The sequence below is a fragment of the Hyaena hyaena genome, unplaced genomic scaffold (genome assembly GCF_003009895.1).
Source record: "Hyaena hyaena isolate Hyena2069 unplaced genomic scaffold, ASM300989v1 scaffold_337, whole genome shotgun sequence".
NCBI classification, from domain to species: domain Eukaryota; kingdom Metazoa; phylum Chordata; class Mammalia; order Carnivora; family Hyaenidae; genus Hyaena; species Hyaena hyaena.
Window position 1 is genome coordinate 619985 of NW_024080966.1, and position 27129 is coordinate 647113.

Here is a 27129-nt window from a genome sequence, read left to right on the forward strand (position 1 = left end):
CATTTGTTTCTACTACGTTAAAAGTTATCAGACATTAGGATTTGGGATTTTAAGCTGAGTCATTGAACACTGTTAAGCATTCTGTAACAACCTGTCCGGCCAAAACGGTCATCAGTCATCTTCTTTCTAACACATGAAGTTTAGAACCAGCGGTCAAGAAGTAGTGAGTACCAATACAATTTGGTTCATCTGCCAATAACAACAATAAATGTCCTGGTTACTTATGCTCCTGTTCCCATTTCATGGTGTCTTCCAAACTGCGTGAACGGGACACCATACATGCCAGTACTTCCCACTGAGAGGTCACACACCCCAATGTCATCTCTGTCCACACTGCACACCTCACCCTTTTTGGTTAATCATGTCTATCTTGACTTATAATGACATGGAAACAATTCTTGGGTTGGAACAAGTTGGATTTTTTTTTGCAAAGGCGTACAGTTCTCATCGTCTTTGAAAGTTAGAGAATGTCTGTGAGGACCATTTGATCATTTAATTGATAAAGAAAACAGCCAGAGAGGCTAAATGACTAGCCATGATGAAGACTTATTAAGGTCAGAGATGAGCCCAGAATGCAGGTCTCCTCACAGTTCATTCCCAGTTCCTCTGCCATAGACTGAAAAACCTTCTGCTACTAAGGTAACACGAAGTCACTTCTGGAACACATTTCCACAACACAAAGATCTCACATGCAAGATCTCCGATGTGTAGGTGCCCCCACAAATGTAAAAATGATTACTTCAAAATTATCAAAGACTATTTATACACAAAAAAGAATATTTTTTATTTCTTCAAAAAAAAACTGCCAGCAGAACTTAGTAAAAATGACACAAACTTACAATACACTTGGGAAAAACACACACAAACGACTCTTGAAACCAGGGAGGCTTCGAAAAGCAAAGCCAATGGACATGAATTTCAAGGAAAAACAAGAGAAAGATGTAATTCTTCTGACAGAACAACTACACGCATACACAAATGTACCATGTGTCACCAACTTTCCTGCCTAGGAAGGAGAAAGCATCAACTGTGGATCCAAAGATACTCCTTTTGAAGCAAATAAATGAAAACATACTGATAATGGTAACAGAAGACTTTATGTAAGCTTGTGATATACAAATCCCAAACCTGAGCTTGGTCTTCGGTTTCTTTTCCGAAATCTGCTAACTCTCTGATCCCACTCCATCTCCTCCAACTAGAACCCAGAGATCTCGGTATATAATACTGCTTTGCTAGGGGCTCAGTAGGTTAAGCATCTGACTCTTAATTTCAGCTCAGGTCATGATCTCACGGTTCATGGGTCGGAGCCCCATGTCAGTAAGGAGCGTGGGTGGGATTCTCTCTCTCTCCCTCTCTCTCTGCCCCTCCCCTGCGTGTACTAGCTTTCTCTCTCTCAAAATAAATAAATAAACATTTTTGAAAAACCTGCAAATACTACCTAGCTAAATACAATAATAATTCATCAACACAGGGTGCTTTAAGAAAAAAAAATTCAAGTTAGCATCATTACTACCTCATTCTCTTCTGAAAGGATTTCAATTAGAAGTTATTAATTATTTATTAATAAATAACTAATCCCATTTATTGAAATGAGACCAGCAGGGGCGCCTGGGTGGCTCAGCTGGTTGAGCGTCTGACTTTGGCTCAGGTCATGATCTCACAGTTGGTGGGTTCGAGCCTCACATTGGCTCTGTGCTGACAGCTCAGAGCCTGAAGCCTGCTTTGGATTCTGTGTCTCCCTCTCTCAGTGCCCTTCCCCTGCTCGTGCTCTGACTCTGTCTCTCAAAAAACGAATAAATGTGAAAAAAATTTTTGTTTACAAAAAATAAAATGAGACCAGCAAATGCTCATATAGGTACTGTTAACCTACAACTAGTCACAGTCCTCCAAAAATGAGTCACAATTAAAACAAGAATGATTAAAAACTCTACAATACTCAGTTGGATGATATAGTTGAGTATGATTTAGACCTCAACTCTAGAAGGGCGGCAACATTGTGAAGTATGGACTGGATTTTAAATACTTCTTTCAAAGAATACACTTTAAATAAAAGGCTTTTAAAATATTAGAAAGTGAACTTCAGTTTCTACTTCCAACTAATTATACCAATTAACTTAACTTTCAATATACTTACCTCTGAATTTCAATTTGCAAAATTTACAAGCAGTACTATCTTGCAGAAAGAAAAGATACAATGACTGAGGTCAGGGATATACACTTCACTGCAAGGCACCATTTAAATACTAACATCTACAGAAGTGTCTTTTAGAAAATCTATTACAAAAAATAGAAAAGCAAACTGTATTTATCAGATAAATAATTGGGGATTTACCCTAGAGGAATATAAAAAAGATGGGACCCCTTAAAGTATGGTCTTATTTAAACACAATTTAGGTATATGTATATAGAAAGGCAACTAATGAATAAAAGAAGAAACAAAAATAGTTAAAGTTCAGTGATAACCTACCATCTGAAATAATTTCAAAAGGAAATCACATGACATAAAGTCTTTGGCAAACACATAGCAAGGTTCCTGCCTAAGATGACTCTTAAAAAGCCATATGTTAGCGCTGGTATGATCCCAAATCTTTTTATTCAAGGAAGCTGCTTTCTAGTACATATGTTAAAGACAGCTGGTTCTCTTACATCTAGTTATGCTAATCAAACGGCTTAGCCATATAGTTTCAAAATACAAACGTATCTCAAGGATATAGGATTTGACTTAAATGATATTTTCTCTTAGTTCTTTTTTTTTTTTTTAACCATAGATTATTAGCTATATAATTTGAGACTAAAGATTTGTTCACTTAGACTGGTTTTTAACACTCTTGGTGGATGCTTGCTCTGGACAGCTCCCGAAAGGCTGTCAAGCAGTTGTATATGGAAATGTCAGTAACACGGGTTGCAAAAGTTCCAGAAGCAATTCAGATGGTGGAAGAGGCCGCTATCCAAACCTGGTAAGAGTCACTCTACACAATGCAAAGAGATTACCAATCAGTCAAGAAACCAAATGGTTTCTACAATGCTAATTCTTCCTTTTGTCCCAAAACACAGTAAATATGAGGTTTGAAGGACTGAGAGCTGTGGCCAAGTAGGACACCATTAAAGTAACTTCCCCAGGGCCAGGCATCTACTCTCTCATTTTTGCTCCAAGAAATACGCCTGGCAATACTAATAACAAATTTCTTTATTTATATGAATCAAAAGGACATTATGATGGAAATCGGCATTTAGCCACACTAACAAGTGGTTTCAGAGTTTACAATTAAGAAGAGCTCTGAGCAGTCTGGCTACTTCTCACACAAATAACACAATGAGATCATATTCCTTACCCTGACAACTTGCCGAGTGCTTGTGATGAATGTTTTTCTTATATTCAATTCAGTCGCATCAAGGTTGAATTTCCGAGGGTTCGCTTCAACTATGCGTGGGTCAAAGAGTCAAGGTAAAGCAATTTTATCATCAAAAGCCTATCAAACAACACCATGTTAAACCACAGAATCTCTCACGGGCAAGCAATAAAATCTGGCTCAATGTTTCTGAAAACACAGGCAGCCTGACACAGATCATTCTCAAACTTTCTCTTCCCACAGCTATGGGGGATCTCTGTGCCTCAAAGTGGAAAAGACCCTCCAGGTTAAGAAACAGCCCCTGCTGACTGGGTTCACTATACATCCACGGCTGTCTGACCACAGCTGAGCTGGGCTCTTCCAAAGACCTGCAGCGCTTCATATCTAATCTATCCTGATTCCAGATCACCCTTCCCATGACAGCTCTGAAAGCCTTTTTCATTGGCTATTCTAAACCATTCCTCTTACGGCCAGAAGCTGACCCTGCTTATGAATCCAGAGATGGAGGCTTCTTCAGTGAAGCCTCCCCTGACCTCTGCACCCCCAGCCTGGTCCTGCTGCCCCGTCAGACATTTGCATGGCTCTCTGTACTTCTGCAAATAGATATTTGTGTTATTCTGATTAATGTCTGTTCCCCTGTCCCCAGAGCTCCTCAATACTCCCCACCATAAACTCCATGAGGGCTGGTACACTGTTCTGCTTATCAATCCATACCCCGTACCTAACAAAATACCCAGCACATGGCACGCTCAGTGACTGTCTGCTGAATGAATGATGAAAACAGGCATACCTCATTTTCTTGTGCTTTGCTTTACTGCACTTAGCACATACTGTGTTTTGTATAAATTGAAGGTTTGTGGCAACCTGGTGTCAAGAAAGTCTATAGGTGCCACTTTTCCAACAGCATTTGTTCCCTTTGTGTCTCTGTGTCACCTTTTGGTAATTCTAGCAATATCTCAAACTTTTTTACTATTATATTAGTTATGGTGATCTATGATTATGACTCACTGAAAGCTCAGATGATGACTAGGATTCTCCAGCAATGAAGTATTTTTATGTTAAAGATTTTATTTTTAAATAATCTCTACACCCAACTTGGGCTCAAATTTACAATCCCGAGATCAAGAGTCATGTGCTTTACCAACTGAACCAGCCAGGCGCCCCAGCAATAAAGTGTTTTTAAATTAAGGTATGTACATTGTTTTCAGACAAAATCCTATTGCACACTTAACAGAATACAGTCTAGCATAGACATCACTTCTATGAACTGAACCTGCAGTATCTCCTCTTTCTCTCATAATGTCTCTCCAATCTTCTCTTCCATCTCAAGGGACAACGTACCTTCCTGCACCTGTGCCTTTGATCCCACCCTTTCACATATTTTCTTCCACTAATCTGAAAGAACACACTTTTTTTTTTAAAAAATAATATACAAGGGCAGGGGCACCTGGGTGGCTCAGTCAGTTAAGCGACTGACTCTTGACCTCAGTTCAGGACAGTCCACAAAAGGATTTTCTTTTGATTTCTAATTGACAACGTATAACGCTGGCGTGACATCGGGCTCTGCACTATCAGATTGGGATTTTCTCTTCCTCTCTCTCTGCCCCTCCCCTGCTTGTGGATGCACTCACTCTCTCTCTCAAAAAAAATCAATAAACTCTAAAACTAATAATTCAAAAGGTACCCAGGGTTATTATGAACAGAAATATGTATCGATTATGTACTCCACACATCAACTGCATATGAACCCGTGCTATGGAGTGACTCTGACGAAAGCCAGTTCCCTAGATCACACTTCAGGAAAGAACAAAAGAGAACTGAGAACATGCAGATGGCACACTGTCAACATTGTTGATTCGCTGGGAATTTTTCCACCTGAAAAAAGGCCGTATAGTTCAGCTTTTACAGTTCTCTGGTTCGTCAGTCAGGTCAGTGCACTTATTTAACATCAACAGCATGACTTGAATGTAACAGACCTGCTTTTACTAAATGCAGTTGGACGGTACAGAATGCCTCTCCAATGGACACTGGCATTGTGGCATCACCTCTTGAATGGGAGAAAGACAGTCCACAAAAGGATTTTCTTTTGATTTCTAATTGATAACGTATAACACTGGCGTGTATACACGTCTATGTAATGACTGCTAACACAGCAGCTCACTGTGTGTCAGGCTCCATACTCTGCCTGCTACACTTCCAACAACCTTACGAGTTAGGTACTGCTATTATCCTAACTTTCTACTGAAGAGAGAATTGAAGCAGAGAACAACGAGCTCAAAGTCAAACAGTTAGTAACTGGTGGGGTCAGGACTTGAACACACAATCTGACTCCAGGGTCCGAGCTTATGACCACACTACACTGTCGCCACACTGCCCGATCCCTCATGCACTGTAGAAGAACGTGGCCCCTACCCCTTAGCTTACTGGGCAACTATTTCGAGTATGTCATGCTACAAAGAAGAGCAACATCAATTGATTAGAAAAGGAAATATCTCATCTATGTATTGAGACATCTGGACAAAAACGTGTTCGTTTTTCTGTCCACCTCAGAGGTCTGGGCACCACAGAGAAGGATATTGATGGTCTCGTCGAGGTCCTCCAGATCCCACTCTATACTCCGGAGGTTGTTTCTCAGCTCGTTGGTGGTCCAGTCGATTTCTTCCCTCGTGGCTGTGGAGGGGTCCTGGAGGAGCTCCGTCCATCTTTGAAACAAGCCCTGGGCAGTGTTGACTGCTTTCTGTACCTCTCTGTAATCAAGGTGAAGGGAAAGGATGGAAATCAGAGACAACATGGTCCATGTACAAGTTACTACTGCCTGACTTAAGTGGACACCCGTGATCATGCACCATCTGCAGTAACCACCGCTCCCAAAAGTATTTTTAGCTGTTTATAGAAGGCTCCTCATGAACAAATATCAAAGTTCAAACCTTTAAAGATACCAGTCCTAGTATTATGTTCTCAGCGGATTTTGGAATAAAACAGTCATTATTTAAGTAGCTACGTCAAGTTTGCCTGAGAAGGACAAAATTTAATTTTTCTCTCAATTGACTATACTTAAAAATCTTAGAAGAAGCAATCCTACAAATTTAACTAAAGTAACATTAACATTCACACATGTTGCCATTTGGTGTGATATTTTATATTCACATAAAGAAGTTGTAATACAGCTTCCCTTTCCTTGCAGGGAGGAGGGATGAGGGTAAAAAGAGTGGAGGAAGGGTTACTCACACAGCTAGTCTTTTTGAAGGTAAGTATTTTCATCTGAGACTTTAAAGAATTTTTTAAAAATTCCAGTGTAGTTGGGGCACCTGGGTGGCTCAATCGGTTAAGTGTCTGACTTTGGTCCAGGCCATGATCTCACAGTTTGTGGGCTCGAGCCCTGGATCGGGCTCTTGCTGACAGCTCAGAGCCTGGAGCCTGCTTCAGATTCTGTGTCTCCCTCTCTCTCTGCCCCTGCCCTGCTCACACTCTCTCTCTCAAAAATAAATAAAAATCATTAAAGAAAATTAAAAAATAAAATAAAATTCCAGTGCAGTTAGCAAAGAGTGTTATATTAATATGTTTCAGGTGTATAATACAGTGATTCAACAATCCTATACATTACTCAGTGCTCATCATGGTAAGTATTCTTTTTTTAATTTTTTTTTTTAATGTTTTATTTATTTCTAGGAGAGAGAGACAGCGTGAGCAGGGGAGGGTCAGAGAGAGAGAGGGAGTCACAGACTGAAACAGGCTCCAGGCTCTGAGCTGGCAGTCAGCACAGAGCCCGACGCGGGGCTCGAACCCACGAACCGCGAGATCATGACCTAAGCGAAAGTCGGACGCCCAACCGACTAAGCCACCCAGGCGCCCCAGTATTCTTTTAATCCTTTTCACTGTTTCCCCCATTTCTCACTCCCCCCCCCCCCCCCAGTAGCCATCAGTTTGTTCTCCATAGTTAAGAGTCTGTTTCTTGGTTTTTTCTCTTTGCTTGTTTTGTTTCTTAAATTCCACATAAGAGTGATATCATATGGTATTTGTCTTTCTCTGACTTATTTCGCTTAGCATTACACTCACTAGCTCCATCCATGTGGTTGCAAATGACAAGATTTCATTCCTTTTTATGGCTGAATAATATTCCATTGTGTAGATATTCTACATCTTCTTTATCCATCTATTGATGGACACTTGCGCTACTTCCACAATTTGGCTATAAGGCTGCAACAAACATAGGGGTACATGCATCTTTTTGAATTCGTGCTTCCATATTTTGGGGGTGAATACCCAGTAATGCAATTCCTAGATTGTAGGGTAGTTCTATTATTAATTTTTAGAAAAACCACTCTACTGTTTTCCACAGTGGCTGCACCAGTTTGGACTCCTACCAACAGTGCACAAGGGTACCTATTTTCCATATCTTCTCCAACACTTGCTATTTCTTGTGCTTTTGGTTTCAGCCATTCTGACAGGCATGATGTGATATCTCATTGTAGTTTTGATTTACATTTCCCTGATGATGACTGATGTTGGGCATCTTTTCATGTGTTTGTTGGCCACCCATATGTCTTCTTTGGAGAAATGTCTGCTCATGTCTTCTGCCCATTTTATAAATTGGATTATTTATTTTTTGAGTGTTGAACTATATCAGTTCTTTATATATTCTGGATACTAACCTTGTATCAGAGATGTCATTTGCAAATATCTTCTCCCATTTAGTAACTTGTCCTTTAATCTGAGACATCTTAAAATCTAAAATCTCATTGGATTTCCTAATATTATTACCTTTAAATATATACATGTATAAAATATACATATAGCAGGTAAGTGTGTTTCTTGTTTAGAGAGTGAAACTAGGTCATTAAGTGCTATGATCTAGAATGCTTTCAAATTAGATATAGTCACAAGGTTTTAGAAACTCCCCCACCCCCTTCCATGATAATGGATTGGAAGAACAAATACTGTTAAAATGTCTATACTACCCAATCTATATATTTAATGCAATCCCTATCAAAATATCAACAGCCTTTTTCACAGAGCTAGAACAAACAATGCTAAAATCTGTAAGACACCACAAAAGACCCTGCATAGCCAAAGGGATCTTAAAAAAGAAAAAACAAAGCCGGAAGCCTCACAATTCTGAGCTTCAAACTGTATTACAAAGCTGTAGTCATCAAGATGGTATGACACGGGCACAAAGACAGACCAGTGGACTAGAAGAAAAAACCCAGAAATGCACTTAACCATATGGAAAACCTTTGACAAAGCAGGAAAGAATATCCAATGGAAAAAAGACGGTCTCTTCAATAAATGGTGTTGGGAAAACTGGACAGCAACATGCAGAAGAATGGACCTGGACCACTTTCTCAGACCACACAAAAAAATAAATTCAAAATGGATGAAAGACCAAACATAAATTCAAAATGCATGAAAGACCTAAATGTGAGACAGGAAACCATCAAAATCCTAGAGGAGAACAGAAGTAGCAATGTCTTTGACCTTGGCTGCCAGAGCAACTTCTTACTTGTTCCAGATGCAACGGAAAGAAAAGCAAATATTAACTATAGGAACATCATCAATATAAAAAAGTTTCCACACAGTGAAGGAAACAATAAAACTAAAAAGCAATCTTCTGAATGGGGGAAGATATTTGGAAATGACATATCTAATAAAGGGTTAGTATTTAAAATCTATAAAGAACTTATCAAACTCAACATCCAAAAAACAAATAATCCAGTTAAGAAATGGGCAGAAATGGGATGCCTGGATGGCTCAGGTGGTTAAGTGTCCAACTCTTGATTCCAGCTCAGGTCATGATCTCGAGGTTTGTGAGATCCAGCCGTACGTAAGGCTCTATGCTATCGGCACAGAGCCTGCTTGAGATCCTTTCTCTCCCTTTCTCTCTGACCCTTCCCCTCTTTCACAAGCACTCTCTCTCAAAATAAATAAACATTTTAAAAATGGGCAGAAAACATAAATAGAAATTTTTCCAAAGAAAACATACAGATGGCTAACAGACACATGAAAAGATGCTCAACATCACTCACCATCAGGGAAATACAAATCAAAACTACAATGAGATATCACCTCGCACCAATCAGAATGGCTAAAATTAACAACACGGAAAAAAGCAGGTGTAAGTGAGGATGCAGAGAAAGGGGAACCGTCTTACACTGTTGGTGGAAAACAGTATGGCAGTTCCTGAAAAGATTAAAAATAGAACTATCCTATCATCAGCAATGACACTACTAGGTATTTACCCAAAGGATCTAAGAATACTGGGGCGCCTGGGTGGCTCAGTCAGTTAAGTGTCTGACTCTGGCTCAGGTCATGATCTCACGGCTCATGGGTTTGAGCCCTGCATCGGGCTTTGTGCTGACAGCTAGCTCAGAGCCTGGAGCCTGCTTCGGATTCTGTATTTCCCTCTCTCTCTGACCCTCCCCTGCTCACACTATCTCAGAAATAAATAAAAAACATTTCTAAAAAATTTTTTAAAAAGGATATAAGAATACTAATTTGAAGCAATACCTGCACCCCAATGTTTATAGCAGCGCTATATTATGGAAATAATATATATTTCCATATTTGGTTATAGCAGCCAAATTATGGAAAGAACCCAAATGTCCATCAACTGATGAATGGATAAAGAAGATGTGGTGGAATAAAAAAGAATGAAATCTTGCCATTTGATGTGGATGGAGCTAGAAAGTATTATGCTATGCGAAACAGAGAAAACCAAATACCACATGATTTCACTCTTATGTGGAAGAAACAAAACAAATGAACTTGGCTGGAGAAAGAAAGGAAAACCAAGAAACAGACTCTTTTTTTAAGGTTTATTCATTTTTGAGAGAGAGAGAGAGAGCAGGGGAGGGGCAGAGAGAGAGGGAGACACAGAATGTGAAGCAGACTCCACGCTGAGCTGTCAGCAACAGAGCCTGATGTGGGGCTCAAACTCATGAGCTGTGAGATCATGACCTGAGCCCAAGTCGGATACTTAACAAAGTGAGCCACCAGGTGCCACCCAAGAAACAGACTCTTAAGTATAGACACTAACTGATGGTTACCAGAGAGGAGATGAGGGGGTGAGGTTGGGGGGAGGTGGGCTGAGTAGGTGATGGGGATTAAGGAGGCCACTTGTGATGAGCACTAGGTGTGGTATGTAAGTATTAAATTACTAAATTCTATACTTAAAACTAATATTATACTGTATGTTAACAGAAATTTAAATAAAAACTTGGAAAAATAAATAAATAAATGTGATAAACATTTGAAAAAAGACGAACCACTTTTGAGGTAGCAGTCTATATTGGTGTGGTAAAAATGACACCATATAACTTCTAGGAAGTGCAGATAAAGACAGACTTGGGGCGCCTGGGTGGCTTAGTCGGTTAAGCGTCCGACTTTCGCTTAGGTCATGATCCCGTGGTTTGTGGGTTCGAGCCCCGCGTCGGGCTCTGTGCTGACTGCCAGCTCAGAGCCTGGAGCCTGTTTCAGTCTGTGACTCCCTCTCTCTCTGATCCTCCCCTGCTCACGCTGTCTCTCTCTCTCTCTCCTAGAAATGAATAAAACATTAAAAAAATTAAAAAAAAAAAGACAGACTTAGGAAAGAAAAAACAAACAAAAAAATAGGGTGCCCAGATGGTTCAATCAGTTGAATGTCTGACTTTGGCTCTGGTCATCATCTTGTGGTTGGTGAGTTCAAGCTCCACATCAGGGTCTCTGCTGTCAGCATGGAGCCCATTTTGGATCCTCTGTCCCCATTCCCTCAAAAATAAACATTAAAAAAAAAATAAGCAAAACTTTGCCCTCTACCAATGGGCCAATACCCATAATTTTCTTAAGTGTATTTATTAATTTTGAGAGAGAGAGAGAGAAGGGGGGATAGGGGCAGAGAGAGAATCCCAAGCAGGCTCTGCAGTGTCAGCATGGAGCCCAATGCGAGGCTCAAACTCAAGAGCTGTGAAGTCATGACCTGAGCCAAAATCAAGAGTTAGATGCTTAAGCGAGCCACCCAGGCACCCCCAATATCCATAATTTAAATGCTGTAATTGAATACTATCACTTATAAAAGCCAAAAGGGAATCATTTTATAATCATATGGTCTCCTGCGTACAAAGATTATAATCTTCATGCACCCAAACTATGAGATCTGTTTTGATCCTTCTAGGATTTCTTTACCAGTTCTTCCGGGTACACACTCACGGTATTTGCTATCGGTAGCTTTAAGAAAGAAACCATGCATCCTATTCTCTCTGACGTTTCAAGTACCAGAAGTCAAAGCACTCACAAAATGAAGAACAGTGCCTGACAATAATATTTTGGTTTGATGCTACTCATGAGAGCAGAAAGGTGAGTGTCATTGGGCCAGGCTGCATACATCAGTGAGCTACATGGCCGGCGGTGCATATCTTCGGGTATGTTCAACACCCAGTTTACGAGTTAGCAGAGTGCTCTCATTGTTCCTCCCCTATCAGACTATACTTCCAGTGCTGGAAGGACGAACTCAGTGAGATATAAATCCACTGTTTTTAATTTTTAGTAAAGTTTCTGGCGGATCTGGTAGAGAAGGAGGTACAAATCTTCCCATAATCTGAGGTACCTGGTTTATCTGTAAGTGTTGAATATCATCTGTGATAATAAAAGACAGTTTTTTTGTTTTTTTTTTTATTCTTTATTTTTGAGAGGGAGACAGAAAGAGTGTGAACAGAGGAACAGAGAGAAGGAGACACAGAATCCGAAGCAGGCTCCAGGCTCTGAGCTGTCAGCACAGAGCCCGAGGTGGGGCTCAAACCCACGAACTATGAGATCATGACCTGAGCTGAAGTCAGACACTTAACTGACTGAGCCACCCAGGCGACCCTAAAAGACAAGAGTTTAAAGAGGGTACCTATAATGATATCTCATTTTAAAGAATATAAAAAATTACCAATTCTGTAAAGTTAATATAAATTCCTTTTTGAGAACGAAAAGCCTTAAAGCACAGAAGCCTCAGGCCAGGGCATACCTCATTCTCCATCACCAGAACACAACCATGATGCTCAAATAAAATTCTCTTAAGTAGAATCCATATACTTTTTTGATGTCAGGGCTCCTTTGCACTCTTCAAAATTACTGAAGACCCCCAAAACTTAAATTGATGTGGATTATTTATCTACTGCCCTTATCATATTAGAAATTCAAACACATTTAAAAAAATATCAGTAATCAAACATAACCGTGAACTTACTACATGTTAACATAATGTTTTTGCAAAATAATATCTTAAAAATTCACACTCTTTCACATGTTTGCAAATCTCTTTAATATCTGATTTAACAGAAGACAGCTGGATTCTCATATCTGCTTCTACATTCAGTCTGTGAACATGTTTTGTTGAAGTATATGCGAAAAACCCAGCCTTCATGCAGATAGACAGATGGAAAAGGGAGGAGTATTTTACAGTCTTTTAGATAATTGTGGATATTCTTTTTTGCCACTATACCAAAACTCAACAAAATGGCAGCTTCTTATAGGTTAGTCGCAATGTGGAACCTGAAACTGTATCGAAGACTTTTTGAGTTCTCATATATTACAATCCACTGCCCTACCTTGTATTTTGAATGGATCTTTCAACCACTCAAGTCTAATTTTATCACATGTACTGGTCATTTGGAAAGTATTAGTTTACTGAGTATCACAGGTCTTGAAAATGTGGACTCTTTTCATTATACAACATCCAAAATCATATAATATCACTACCAGCATCATCAGAAAAGCTTAACTACTGGGAATATGTAAGGTGATCATAGTTGAGAGAAGCTTTCCAAAATTCTGTTTTTAAACAAAGGCTCTAATTTTATTATCATCGAAAATACTGTCAACTGTGTCCATTAAGTGACAGGGTCACTTCATTCATTTTTGAGAAAATATCTCAAGTATTTCTTAATTTTGAAATTTGAGAACATATGTCAGTCTCAATAACCAGTTTACCAGGCATTCTTTCAAGTAAAAATGGGATTCCGTGGAGGGAAAAATGAGCTAGTTTAGCTCCCAACTGAATCACAAATTACTTTTCCTGGAGATAGCCGTCTTATTTCACAATATAGCAAAAGTGCTTTGGCATACTCTCATTTTGTCACAGAGAATATTAAAATGCATATGAAGGGGGTGCCTGGGTGGCTCAGTCAGTTAAGCATCAGTTAAGTAACTTTGGCCTGAATGGTTAGTGAGTTCAAGCCCCACATCAGGCTCTGTGCTGACAGCTCAGAGCCTGGAGCCTGCTTCAGATTCTGTGTCTCCCTCTCTCTCTGCCCCTCTCCTGTTCATGGCCCTCCCATGAACAAAATATTAAACAAAGCAAAAAACAAACATTAAAAAAATTTTTTTTAATGCATACTAAGACTGGGAGAAAACATTTGTGAATTACATATCTGCCTTAAGATTCTCTCCCTTTCTCCCTCTGCCCTCTCCCCACCACTGGAGCTCATTCTCTCAAAAACACAAATAAACAACAACAACAACAACAAAAAAAAACAGACAGAAAGAAATGGGGAGGGGGTGGAAGAAATAGGCAGGGTGCCTGGGTGGCTTAGTCAAGTATCTGACTTCTGTTCAGGTCATGATCTCACAGTTTGTGAGCTCAAGCCCTGCACTGGGCTTTGAGCTGACACTGTGGAGCCTGCTTGGGATTCTCTCTCTCTCCCTCTTGCCCCTCCCCACCTTACACTTTCTCTCTCTCTCAAATAAGTAAAAAGTTATAAAAAAAAAAAAAAAAAGAGAGAAAGGGAAATGGGCAAAAGATGTCAATAGTCCTTTCAACAAAGATGACATATAGATGACAGCTAAGCACATAAAATGTGCAATACCATTAGTCATTAGAGAAATGCAAATTAAATGCACAATGAGATACAACTACAAACCTAGAATGGCCTAAAACAAACTGGTGACATTCAAGCGCTGACGGGTGGTAGAGTAGCTGGGATGCTCATGTGTTTCTCAAGGGAATGCAAAATGGCACAGCGACTTGGTAAAATAGTGCGGCTGTGTCTTAAAATTAAACATACGCTTACCCTATAACCCAACAATCTCACTTCCAGGTGACATGAATACGTATGTTCACACAACCACCTACAAATTCTTAGAGTAGCTTTAGTTGTAATTGCCAAAAATTAAAAAAAAAAAACAAAAAACCAAGCAATAGCGACTCAGGAAACAGCAGCCAGCCCAGGGCACCCAGACCAGTTTGAGTGTAAACCCCCCCCCACCCCGGAATCAAGCCCAGGGAAGATGGAGCAGAGAGTGACCCCCAGAATGACCTATAACTACCATTACCTCATTATAACACTAAAACCTCCCCCAACAAGGAGCACAAGTCTCATTCACATAACATACAACGTTCACACAGGCATGTTTTCTTATGATGCGTGCACCTTACACCCCCCTCCGCATTTGAGGATGAGGCTCCCCTTTATAAATCTTCATCCTCACCCTAAGTAAAAGGTACACATCCACAATGGCTTGGGGAGTCACAGCTTTAGAAGTTATTCCCTGTGATGCAAATGTTTCTTTGGTGCAACAACTCACCAACTATAGTTTCTTTTATTTTTTTTTTCAATTTTTTAATGTTTTATTTATTTCTGAGAAAGAGATAGAGACAGTGTGAGCAGAGGAGTGTCAGTGAGAGAAGGAGACACAGAATCCGAGGCAGGTCCCAGGCCCTGAGCTGTCAGCACAGAGCCCAACAAGGGGCTAGAACCCACAAACAGTGAGATCATGACCTGAACCAAAGTCGGACTCTTAACCGACTGAGTAACCCAGGTGCCCCTCACCTGCTTCGATTTGTATCTGTGACTCACGAAGGAGTGAACTTGCAGAGAAACTTTTTGGGGGAGATGTATGTCCCACACCTTATTTGTGAAGTGGTGGCTACACACGACTGTATCCATTTGTCAAATTTTGAAGAACTGTACACTAAAAATTAGGGTCAGTTTTACTGTAGGTACATCATAACTTTAAAGAAAGAAGGGTCTTGGGGCACCTGGGTGGCTCAGTCAATTAAGCATCCGACTTCAGTTCAGGTCATGATCTCACGGTCCATGAGATGTGGGTCCAAGCCCACGTCAGGTTCTATGCTGACAGCTCAGAGCCTACAGCCTGCTTTGGATTCTGTGTCCCTGTTCCTCCCCTGTTCACACCATCTCTCTCTCAAAACCAAATAAACATCAAAAATGAAAGAAAAGAAAAGAAAAGAAAAGAAAAAAGAAGAAAGGAGGGAAGGGAAGGGAGAAGGGTCTTTAAGGATCAAGATTCGATACAATGAACAATTTTTACCATATGTTAAAACATGACCCTCCCCCTCCCCTCCCTGTGAGGGAGGAACCCAATGGCCACTAGTCAAGTTTAGTGCCATGGCCTGGATTTCGATGACAACATCGAGAGTTTTATCTGCCACAGCTTTTTGCACCATCGGTGTAAATGTGAGCACAATGGAAAAAGCAAACACCTGAGTTTTATTATGAAAAGCATTTTAGGCTGAGGGACTCTTCTGTGAGAGGGTCGAGAACCCCTTGAGATTCCAGGACCACACTTTCATAACCATTACTCTTACCACACTGATAGTCAGACCTGAGGGGGAGGTGGGGCAGGTGCGTGCATTCAATCCTAGCAGCACAGACTAAAATCATGGAGTCCTCAGGCACGTTCCGAAGAAGTAATCAAAGAAATGGCAGGAATCAGCAAAGGGCTACGAATCAGTCCCAGGATGACACCCAACACCCCACAGATTCCACTCTCAATCTCTTGTTTTTCAAGAGCTTTCATGTTTAGCTATCAGTTAGTGGCACACACACAAAAAGGCAAAGTCAGCATTATTTTGCATTTCTAAGACAAATGTTTCAAAGAATTACAAAAATGGGGCCGATCAGCAATGGTTCAAATCTCAAAAAGCCAGACCCTGCGGTGTGTCAAGGGATCCCATTTTAACAGCAGCTAAAGGGGTCAAAGTTTAGAACATCTCCCAGCTTCATTTCAGCTTAGCATTGGCCTGAAAAAGAAGGACTGAGAGTAGAAAACAACATGTGTCACAAATTCTTTTTTAAGCCAAATATGAATGGTAACCAGAATTTTCCAAAGAACTTGGGATTTCTGAACAGTCTGAAGAGCCACAAGACACACCCATTAAATGTGCAAGACTCTAGTCAGACAACTCAATTAACAAACATTTGTAGTTATCTGGAGCTAAATATTTATAATCACTAGCTCTTCCTGGTAAATCAATTAACAGGACAGAGGAGAGACAGAGAGAGAGAGAGAGAGAGAGAGAGAGAGAGAGAGAGAGAAAAGAGGAATATATAACAATGTCACCAGCCTCAGATCTGTGAGGGTTTTAACAAGAGAAAGAGAAAAGCCCAGTTTTCTTCACATCCTTTCTCAGCAAGGGCAAGGGGGCTGTTTCTGTAAGAACTGGCTAGTTAGGCACTTCCCACACACACAAGCCCAGCAAAGCCCATGTGAGCACAGCATCCCAGGAGTAGCACTGCACCCCGTGAGGAGCACTTCACCTAATGAGGAGCACCTCACCCCGTGAGGAGCACCACACCCCATGAGAAGCACTTCACCGCATGAGAAGTACTTCACCCCGTGAGAAGCACAGCACCCTGACCAAACACCTGCAGGTGCTGACTCCTCAGGCAGCAGCAATCCACTTGTGTCTACAGTCTCCAGAAAAGTCAAAATCACAAAATATTGCTTTCCTTTTCCTATGAAGTCTGGTTTATTTGAGGTTTCTCTTTCAACCGTGTGATAGGGATACCTGAAGTCTGATACCCAGAACTTTCCATGAGGGGCCAGGTACACCCTGAATTTTTGGAGCTCTTTGGCCTAGCAAACTTACTGGTTAATAACAATCTGCTCACCAACAGCTCTGGGGATCATGTCTGGCACCGTTTCACCAAAAACTCGCTAATTATTTTCCTAGGAATTACAGGTTTAGCTCTTGACCCAGAGAAGGTCTCCACAACAGTCAAGCCAATTTTCTGCTGCCACATCTGTTGCAGATGTTACACATTTCATGGGCAGTAAGAGTCACAGTGTTGGAAAATGCTAGGGATGAAGCTCTTGCCCCTTGCTGCCCACCAAATGGTCAATCAAAATCACAGGACTTGTCATACCCTAGTGGATTAAATTCCATGAACACCAGAATGAAGGTCCTTTGCTGTAATCCACCTCAATGCCCAGGGAACTACCGGTAAGTAACTGTCAAAAGTGAAAACACAGTCTATATCTTTGAAGAATGTATTTTTGGGGGGTAAAAATGAAGTCATCAAAGTTTTCAAAACCAGAGTCTTCCATTCCTTATCAAATAAAAAGTGGACACTGTCAGAACTAACCTAGTTTGTTTCTGAAGCCAGCCAAACACTAACCCTCTGTCATCGTTAGCTGAGCCTCTCCCACACAACGTTCCAGTCTGTTCCACCACAGGGAAGGACCCATCCAACCTCTAGGGCTAAAGGCAATACATCCAGATGTTCATAAAAAATCACAAAGTTTCCTTATCTAGATCTCACCAAGTTTATCAGTCAAGCTGGAGGAAGGAGGAAGGAGTATCTCAGCCATTAGGGGCTTCGAGTTTCACAGAATCTTCCATTCAGCTATGCCAACAAGTTGTAGGATGACTGTAGCTGCAACATCCAGCAGCCTTCTCATTTCTCCTTTCTTCTTTGATCATGCTGACGGGCTCTGACTCGGCACCTGTTCCAGCTACGGCGGTTGTGTAACAACCATCCCGAAACTCAGTGGTGTGAAACAACCATTTATTATGCTCATGGGTTCTGCGGGTCTGGAAGTCGTGCCGAACACAGAAGAGATGGCTGGTCCCTGCCCCACAGCGTCTGTGCTCCTCGGTGTCTATGCCGCCTGTCCACACGACCTCCCTCACAGCGTCAGTACAGCTGCACTCCTCACGTGTTGGCTCAGGACCCCCAAGCCTTGTGTCCTGGGTCGGACAGATGCAGGTGGAAGCTGTACTGGGTGTCTTTTAGGACTGGAGCTTCAGGAGTCAGGCAGTGTCATTTCCTCCTCATTCTGTCGGGTGAGGCAGTTACAAAGGTCTGCCCGGGTTCAAGGGAAAGGATCCCAGCTTGATAAAAGAAGGCCAGCTTCGCAATTTAAGAAGAGCAAATGGGGCAGGACGTACACCGGGGTGGCCACCTTTGGACAAATACCATCTGCCACGATACCGGTCTCTGGGGCAGCCCTCGTTCTGCACGCCTCTCCACAGAGGTTCCCGCTTTTCATCAATATACTAGGAAAGGTGCGTGGTTTCCCTTCTAGTAACGAAACCCCTGCAACCACATCACCGTCCTGCCCCATGTTTTACCAACCTCGTTCCACCACCAGCCCTTGTGCTGGGTAAGGGAGGAGCTCGGGTAAGGGAGGAGCTCCGGGTAAGGGAGGAGCTCGGGTAAGGGAGGAGCTCCGGGTACTGCTTGACTTCCACACTCACATCGTTTGTATCTAAGGGGAAAACCACACACACTCCTTTCACTTGACCTCACTTCATTTCCAAAGTTAACCGTATTGTGATACTTTCTGCAATTACTCTTGTGGGGGAGAAACTGCCTCTACTTAGTTACCTGCAGTTATATACAATCTTGACCTCAATCTGCCGTTGCTTTCACAACTCCCCGGGGATACTACTGCTACCGATGACAACTGCAGGGCAAAGTCATGAGTGGCTTGAACTCATGCTCACTTTCAAGGTACTTGCCACTACAAGCCTGTTTTCTTGAAACTCTCACTTCCTTTGTTTTTGTGTTATTGTGCTCTTCTAGTTTCTATCAGTTTTCTCTTTCCTCTTCCTCCACTTGGTCCCAGTGTTTCTCAGCACTTTTTTTCCTTTTCAGAGGGAGAGAAGAGAGAAAGAGAGCAAGCACATGCGAGTAGGGGGAGGGGCAGAGGGAGACTCTTAAGCATGCTCAGCACAGAACCCTACACAGGGCTCGTTCCCATAACCATAAGATTACAACCTGAGCCAAAATCAAGAGTCAGAAGCTTAACTGACTGAGCCACCCAGGTGCCCCTCTCAGCACTTTTATCGATTCTATACTCACAGGTTCAAAACGTCCCTTTAAGCTGATGATTCCCCAACTGCATTACCCACCCTAGCCACTCACCCAGCATTAATTCCTAAATTTTAGCTGCCTATAAGACCATTCTATTTGCCTAAAAAAAACTAATCCTTTCCTGCCTACCAAAAAAAAAAAAAAAAAAGGCAAGTATTAAACCAAAAGATGGGGAGCCTGGGTGGCTCAGTTGGTTAAGCATCTGACTTCGGCTCAGGTGTTGGTCTCAGTTTGTGGGTTCGAGCCCCGCGTCAGGCTCTGTGCTAACAGCTAGCTCAGAGCTGGAGCCTGTCTTCAGATTCTGTAACTCCCTGTCTCTGACACTCCCCTGCTCACGTTGTCTCTATCTCTCTCTCTCAAAAACAAATAAAATATTTAAAAAAAAATTTTAATAAAATTTAAAAAACCAAAAGATAAAACAGAAAAACCATCTGCTTCCCTTTCTAACTTCCCATTTTCCATCAATAGAGCCACTGTCTTCCAAGATTTGAAACTTGTCTAGACACTCACTCTTCCTTTTAAACTTCTCACCTTGCACAGCTTCTACTTAAGCCCAACCACTAGATTTTAGATCTGGAAGGAACTGTCAAGATATCCAGTCTGCACTCCATTGTACAAATAGGAGAATGGGGCTTGGGCCTCTGGGCTGTTTGCCTCAAATGCTTCTGACCCTGACTGTGAGGGGGCCTTCCAGTACCAAGACCTATTCAATCCCATCTTTGCTAAGCCTCCAGACAAATCTATTTTCTTTGTGGAATCAGAACACCTGGGTTTGAGCCCTTAACAGTTGTTTGCCCATAGGCAAGTGAACAGTAACTGCTAGTTAAAACTGCCTCCAGATTAGGAACTTGTAACAGGAAACAGATTAAATTTAAACTCCTCGGCTGGGTATTCCACACCCTCCTCCCCCAAACTGGCCGACTTTAATATCCAACCTGATTTCTCATTAAAACAAAATCTGTGTCACTTGGCAGGTCTCCTTCCCATCCTCCCCTTTCTCATTCCTGGCTCTAGCTACCCGCTTGCTGCTTCCCCAGCCAAGAGTCCCTACATCTCTGCAAATGAAAAGCAGACATTTCATTAAGGCCCAGACTGAGACCCCTATACCTGCTTCACTAACATGTCCTTGACCAACATTCCCACTGGGGTCTTTACTTTTTTCCATCTCCATAGCATCTCAACTCTATTCCAAAATTTTACACACAATGCATATTGTCTTTCGCCTGCACTCCTCCATGTTTCTGTATAGCATTCTCCAATAAGACCACAATTTCAGCCAAATATAGTATTAGGCATTCGATAAATTTATAACAAACGTTTGCAAAGTTGTTTTTAGGGTGAAACATCGGATTCTGATTTTTAAAAAGTAGAAAATGAGGGGTGCCTGTGTGGCTCCGTTGGTTAAGCATCCGATTTTTTTTTAAATGTATTATTTATGTCTGAGAGAGAGAGAGAGAGAGAGAGACAGTGTGAGCAGGGGAGGGTCAGAGAGAGAGGGAGATACAGAATTGGAAACAGGCTCCAGGCTCTGGAGCTGGCTATCAGCACAGAGCCTGACGCGGGGCTCGAACCCACAAACCATGAGATCATAACCTGAGTTGAAGTCGGACGCTCAACCAACTAAGCCATCCAGGCGCCCCGGTTAAGCATCTGATTTTGGCTCAGGTCGTGATCTCACAGTTTGTGGGTTTGAGACCCCTGCTGGGCTCGGTGCTGACAGCTTGGAACCTGAAGCCTGCTTCGGATTCTGTGTCTCTCTCGCTCTCTGCCCTTCCCCCGCTCATGCTCTTTCTCTGTCTCTCAAAAATAAATAAATGTTAAAAGACAAAAATTAAAAAACTAAAACGTGGAAAATGAGATTTGACTTACATTCAATTTTATTAGACTAAAATTACTCTGCAAACAGGTAATTTTTTTTTTAAGGATTATACCAATAAACAGTTTTCTCAACATCGTGAATAAAATACACAATGCCTGCCTTCAAGGAGCGCACAATCTAGAGTTGAAAAGGCTGCAGGGCCAGGTGCTGGCTAGAGAATACAACATAACATACACCACACTGCTCACCTGTTCACTTAATGCCATTATTTCAACATTGAGCCACAGCCAAGAACCTAGAAATTACCCTTATTCAGGCACGCAAAGCCTCCCAAACAGCTCAGTATTAAGAAGCCACACAACATTCATGCCTTTTACCTATAGGAGAGGCTACTTGGTACCAACAGACTCATATCCAATGCTCAGTTTTGTGGTTTTCTTCGCCTGTTTGGTTAGAAGTTGCAAATTCTAAAAGTTGCCAACAAAATAGGGAAAAATACAGAACCCCAAACTCAAAGTGGGTTCACTCATCAAACGAGCACTGCATGAGTCCCTACTATAAATACAATGATGAAAAAGGATTCAAGGATGGTATTTTTTTCACCTCACAATATAGTAGAGATTTCTTAAAACAAGAATCCCAGTACTATGAAGAGATTAAGGGAAATGGGTGGGGGTGGGGGACAGAGTGGAGATACGGGTGTATTCTGGAGAGCAATCTGGTAATATGTTCCAGAAACTTTAAAAATGTCCATACTCCCTGGGGCTCCTGGGTGGCTCATCTGGCTAAGCAACCGACTTCAGCTCAGGTCATGATCTCGTGGTCCGTGAGTTCAAGCCCTGCATCAGCTCGATGCTGACAGCTTGGAGCCTGAAGCCTGCTTCAGATTCTGTATCTTCCTCTCTCTCTGCCCCACGCACCCCCCTCAAAAATAAATAAACATTTTTTTAAAATGTGCATACTCTCTGAATTAGCAATTCTACTGCAGGAATGCAGGATATGGAAATAATCAGAAGTAGCAATAAAAACCTGTCAGGCATTCTCCTTGCCACTACATTAATTGTAACAGTGAAAAATTAGAAACATCACAACGGTCATCCTGGGTAATAAATTATATTAAGTTTGTATGACAAAATACAATAGAGTCATTAAAAGCTTTCCTCATTGAAGATATTTTAAGGATATAAAAAATAGATTAAAAGATTTAAAACCGTATGATTCCAATTTCTAAAACAGTTACTAAATAACAACACACATATATAAATCTTAGCCTTTCCACTGATAAGCTTACAAACTTAAAGTTTTCTTTCTTTTTTTACTCGCTAAGTTTCATTTTCTTCACTTGTGAAATGATAATAGTACTACTACTTCATAAGGATTAAAAAGATAATTACTATTAGGTTCTTAGAACAGTACTGATATAGTAAGAGATCAAAAACTCTATTAATGGTATTGCCTAAAACTATTAATAGAAATAAAGATCAAAAAAGACACCAAAAGGGGTGTCTGGGTAGCTCAGAGGGTTAAGCATCTGACTCTTGATTTCAGCTCAGGTCATGATTTCAGCTCAGGTCATGATCTCACTGATTCACAAGACTGAGTTGGGCTCTGGGCTGAAGCCTCAGAGCTTGCTTGGGATTCTCTCTCTCCCTCTCTCTCTGCCCCTCCCCTGTTCTCTCTCTCTCTCCCTCTCCCTCTCAAAATAAATAAATAAACATTAAAAAAAGACACCAAAATTTTAATGAACTATTTCTGGATGGTGGCTTTTCAGTAAATTGTTTTAAGTGTTTTTCTTTTAAGAGAGAGAGAGAGAGCGAGCAGGAGAGGGGTACAGAAAGAGGGTGAGAGAGACTCTCAAGCAGGCTCCATGCTATCAGTGAGGAGCCCAACACAGGGCTTGATCTCACAAACATGAGATCATGACCTGAGCTGAAATTAAGAGTCAGACCCTTAACTGACTAAGCCACCTGGGTGTCCCAATAAATGTTTATTCTCCTTTTTATATTTGTTTCCTAGATTTTCTAAAATAAGCATATATTAGCTTAATATTACTTTAAATGTTACTCAAAAAACCAGTAAGATGTGGTCTTTCCTCTCAGAAAGGGCAGCCAATTTGGATAGAAACATACAAACAGACATTTACAAGAGAATGTCTATTGGGCATTTAATATGTACCCCCAAATGCGAGGCAAGTTACATGCATTAGTTCATTTAATCCTTACAACTAATAATGCAGGTATTGTTAAGCCAATTGTGTACCTTGCTAACACATTTTGTACAAATAGATTTAAGGAGGAGAATTAACTTGCCAAAAGTTATACCAAATGATCAACAGGTGAGATGCTAACGCTGGGTCAGCCCTGATTACCAAACACCAGTTCTTTAACCAAACGTCACTGCTTCCTGAAGTCAGATAGAAAGAAAAATAACAGGGGCACCTGAGTGGCTCAGTCGGTTGAGTGTCCAACTTCAGCTCAGGTCACGATCTCACAGCTCCTGGGTTCAAGCCCCATGTCGGGCTCTGTGCTAACAGCTCAGAGCCTAGAGCCTGCTTCAGATCCTGTGTCTCCCTCTGTCCTGGCCCCTCCCCTGCTCATACTCTGTCTCTCTCTGTCTCAAAAATAAACATTAAAAAAACTTTTTTTAAAGAAAAAAAAATTACACCCAGAATCCACTTTCCCTTTCTCTTTACCCAGCTTGATTCTCCCTGAACTTATCATCACCTGACATACCACGCATTTGTCCGTTTCCGGTCCTCAGAATGTAAGCCCCATAAAGATGGGCTGTTGTTTGTTCACTGCTGTATCCCCTCAGCTCCGGACACACAAAACAGACCCGCGATATTTTAGAATGAAAAGATTCTGAATAGAGAAATGATCCATCTGACCATGGCTCTGTGGACACATCCGGTAGCAGTGTGAAGTGTGCTGAGGACGGTGTTTACAGGAGTCCAGGTGGGAGAGAACAAGGGCATGAACCAGGGCAGAAGAACCGTAACTAGAGAGGGAGAGAAGATTCTAGAGATATCCAAGGGATGGCCCTGATAGAACACAATGCCTAGTGGACACAGGACTGAAGGAGAATGCGGGGTCAGGAGTAGAGGGCTAGGAGGCTGGAAAAGAAAAACAGAAGGGGAGAGAGGGGGTCAGACTGACCTGGGTGTGCTCACAGTACCTGACATACTGGGAATAATTGAGCTCACCCAGTGAGAACACATGGAGAGGACCTGCCAGAGAGGCTATGGGTTAAGGGCAGGTTAGAGGGGATTCAGTAGAGCCTGGAGTTTCAGGACTGAGTTCTGGTGGTGTAAATACCACTATGAATGTCTCCTCCAGGTAGAGGCTGGCTACATGAATTCGAGGAGCTCAGCTTCCCCATGGTGGTCATTGTCTCCTGTATTCTGGGATTCTGCTTTGAACAGGACGCTTGTTGAGTGTTCAAACCCCACAAAAGTAGCTTCAAACATCCAGCCATTAAGAACTACATATTCAGATTAATCTTTCCTCACGCTGATGCATCCAACACTACCATCAAATCAATATTCCTAAAAAACCTAATTTCACACCATTTCCTAGATTTAAAAATCTCCCACGGCTTCAAAATGAGACTCTCCTCGACTCTATTCTATCTGTATTGTGAAATATGAACAGTGTGAGTAGAACTAGGCAGTTCAAATTTGAATCCTGGGAATACCACTTGTTAGCTGTGTGGCCCTAGGCAAATAACCCCTCTGTGCTTCCTCAGCTCATTTCTAAAATGTGGCTAGTATCCACATCATAGAACTGTTCTTATCAAGTGAGAATTCTGATAGTGCTTTTCTTTTTTTTTTTAAATTTTCTTTTTAATGTTTTATTTTTGAGAGAGAGAAAACATGAGCAGGGGAGGGCTAGAGAGAGAGGGAGACACAGAACCCAAAGACAGACTCCAGGCTCTGAGCTAGCTGTCAGCACAGAGCCTGACGCAGGGCTCGAACCCACCAACCGTGAGATCATGACCTGAGCCGAAGTTGGACGCTTAACCGACTGAGCCACCCAAGCACCCCTTGATAGTGCTTTTCTTAGCACAAAATGCCTGGATGGGAGTTGTACCCCCTAAAAGTTTGCTATTATTACTACTTCCCCAAACAAGCTTCCCTACACCACCTGAGATGCTCTCCTTGAGAATTTCTAATACACAATGCCCATCGCAGGGCCTCTGCTGGCAATGATCCACTGGGCAATGATCCCACCCATGATCACTACTCCTTAACCACCACCACCACCACCTTTGAGTGTTTAACATTTATGCTGTATATTCAAAGTGCCGGGTTGGAAGTACAGGAAAAATAAACAGTCCCAACCCTCAGGGCTCATAGCCTAATAATGAAAGACAGCCAGAGGAAGAGGTGCAATAATGTGTCACAAGGGCCAAGGGAAGCACTTCCTGGAGGCAGTGCAGATGCTTACACTGAATCTGCAAAGCTCGGTGGGTGAACTAGGCAGCGTGGGTGCATGTGGAGTAAGAGCAGCCAGTACCGGGGTCAGACTCACTGTACTGAGTCTGACGTTGCTGGAGCTCTGCGCTGAGGGCCGGCAGACTGGGCGGAGGGGAAAGAACGGCTGGATCAAGGCATCCATCAAGCATCTGGACTTCATTCTGTAGGCAACAGGCAGCCACTGAAAGATGTATTGTAGGAAACCCCTGCTTGGGTTCTGTATTGGGCACCTCTCCTGCCCAATACAGGCTCCACAAGTGACTACTGAATGGTCGCAATGCACCAGTGGGACTAAGAAACTGATTTTCTTACCTCGATGAATTTAAGTTGAAAAGCTGATACGCAATTCAGTTACTGGAAAATTTTTAAGCATGTCTGGAACGTTTGAGTATGTGAATCTACTTTTTCAACTATAAACTGAATAAAGTCTAAATGTAGATCAAAGATTTCTGATGCAAATTTTAGTGTCCAAATTGAGATGTGCTTGCTATACGTGTAAAATAGACACCAAATTTGAAGACCTGGTACAAAAAAGTAAAATATCTCATTATAATCTTTTTTTTTTAATGTTCATTTATTTTTGAGAGAGACAGAGTGTGAGCAGAGGAGGGGCCAAGAGAGAGGGAGACACTGCATCCAAAGCAGGCTGACAGCTCAGAGCCTGATGCCGGGCTTGAATTCGTGGATCACGAGATCATGACCTGAGCCGAAGTCGGACACTTAACCGACTGAGCCACCCAGGTGCCCCCCATTATAATCTTTATACTAATAACCTGCTGAAATATTCTGAATATATTAAAGATGACATTAAAATTAATTTCATCTGTTTCTTTTCACGTTTTAACATGGCTACTAGGAAATGTCAAATGGCATATACGGCTCACATTATATTTTAGACAGCAATGATCCAATAGAACCAAGGCAGATGATTAGAGGCAGGCTGACCAATTAAGAGACTCTTTTTAATAAGAGTCCAGATGAGATTCAGGCCTGAATTATCTAAATTCTACCCATCTTCAAAACCTAATCCAAGGCCTACCTCTGAAAGCTTTTCCAATCATAACCATTTCTAATGAGTTGCTTTTCTCAGAACTACTGGGGCACTTAATCTTCTGTAGCATTCGCTTCAGCGCTTAATTTATCACCTGCCATTTCTACTTAATTTGGGGGTGAGTTGTTTCTCAGAACCATCAGCTGCTAGGCTAAGAGCCACAACTTGAGCATCTAATTTTTCCACATCGTGCGATACATTTTCAACATTAATAAATAGAGGTACGTGGCTCCCCAAATATTCTCTCAAAGTCTGGAGGTATTGCGAATCTCCTCCTTCAGACGCCTGAAGGACATGAGCTAACATGGTATAAAAGTCAACCCACAATCCAGGCCAATGTTCCAATCCTGCCGTGA

At 41.7% G+C, this 27129-nt stretch overlaps 1 protein-coding gene across 2 annotated transcripts in view; it reads right to left on the reverse strand.

Annotated features, from left to right (window-relative positions):
• STX6 (syntaxin 6) overlaps positions 1–27129 on the reverse strand; it is a 53209-nt gene that overhangs the window by 24240 nt on the left and 1840 nt on the right. For both annotated transcript variants that reach the window (XM_039249317.1, XM_039249318.1), the window contains exons 2-3: positions 5928–6097; positions 3333–3427 (exon numbers count right to left, since the gene is read on the reverse strand). In XM_039249317.1, the coding sequence (XP_039105248.1) occupies positions 3333–3427; positions 5928–6097 (265 nt within the window). The remainder of the gene's footprint in view (positions 1–3332; positions 3428–5927; positions 6098–27129) is intronic.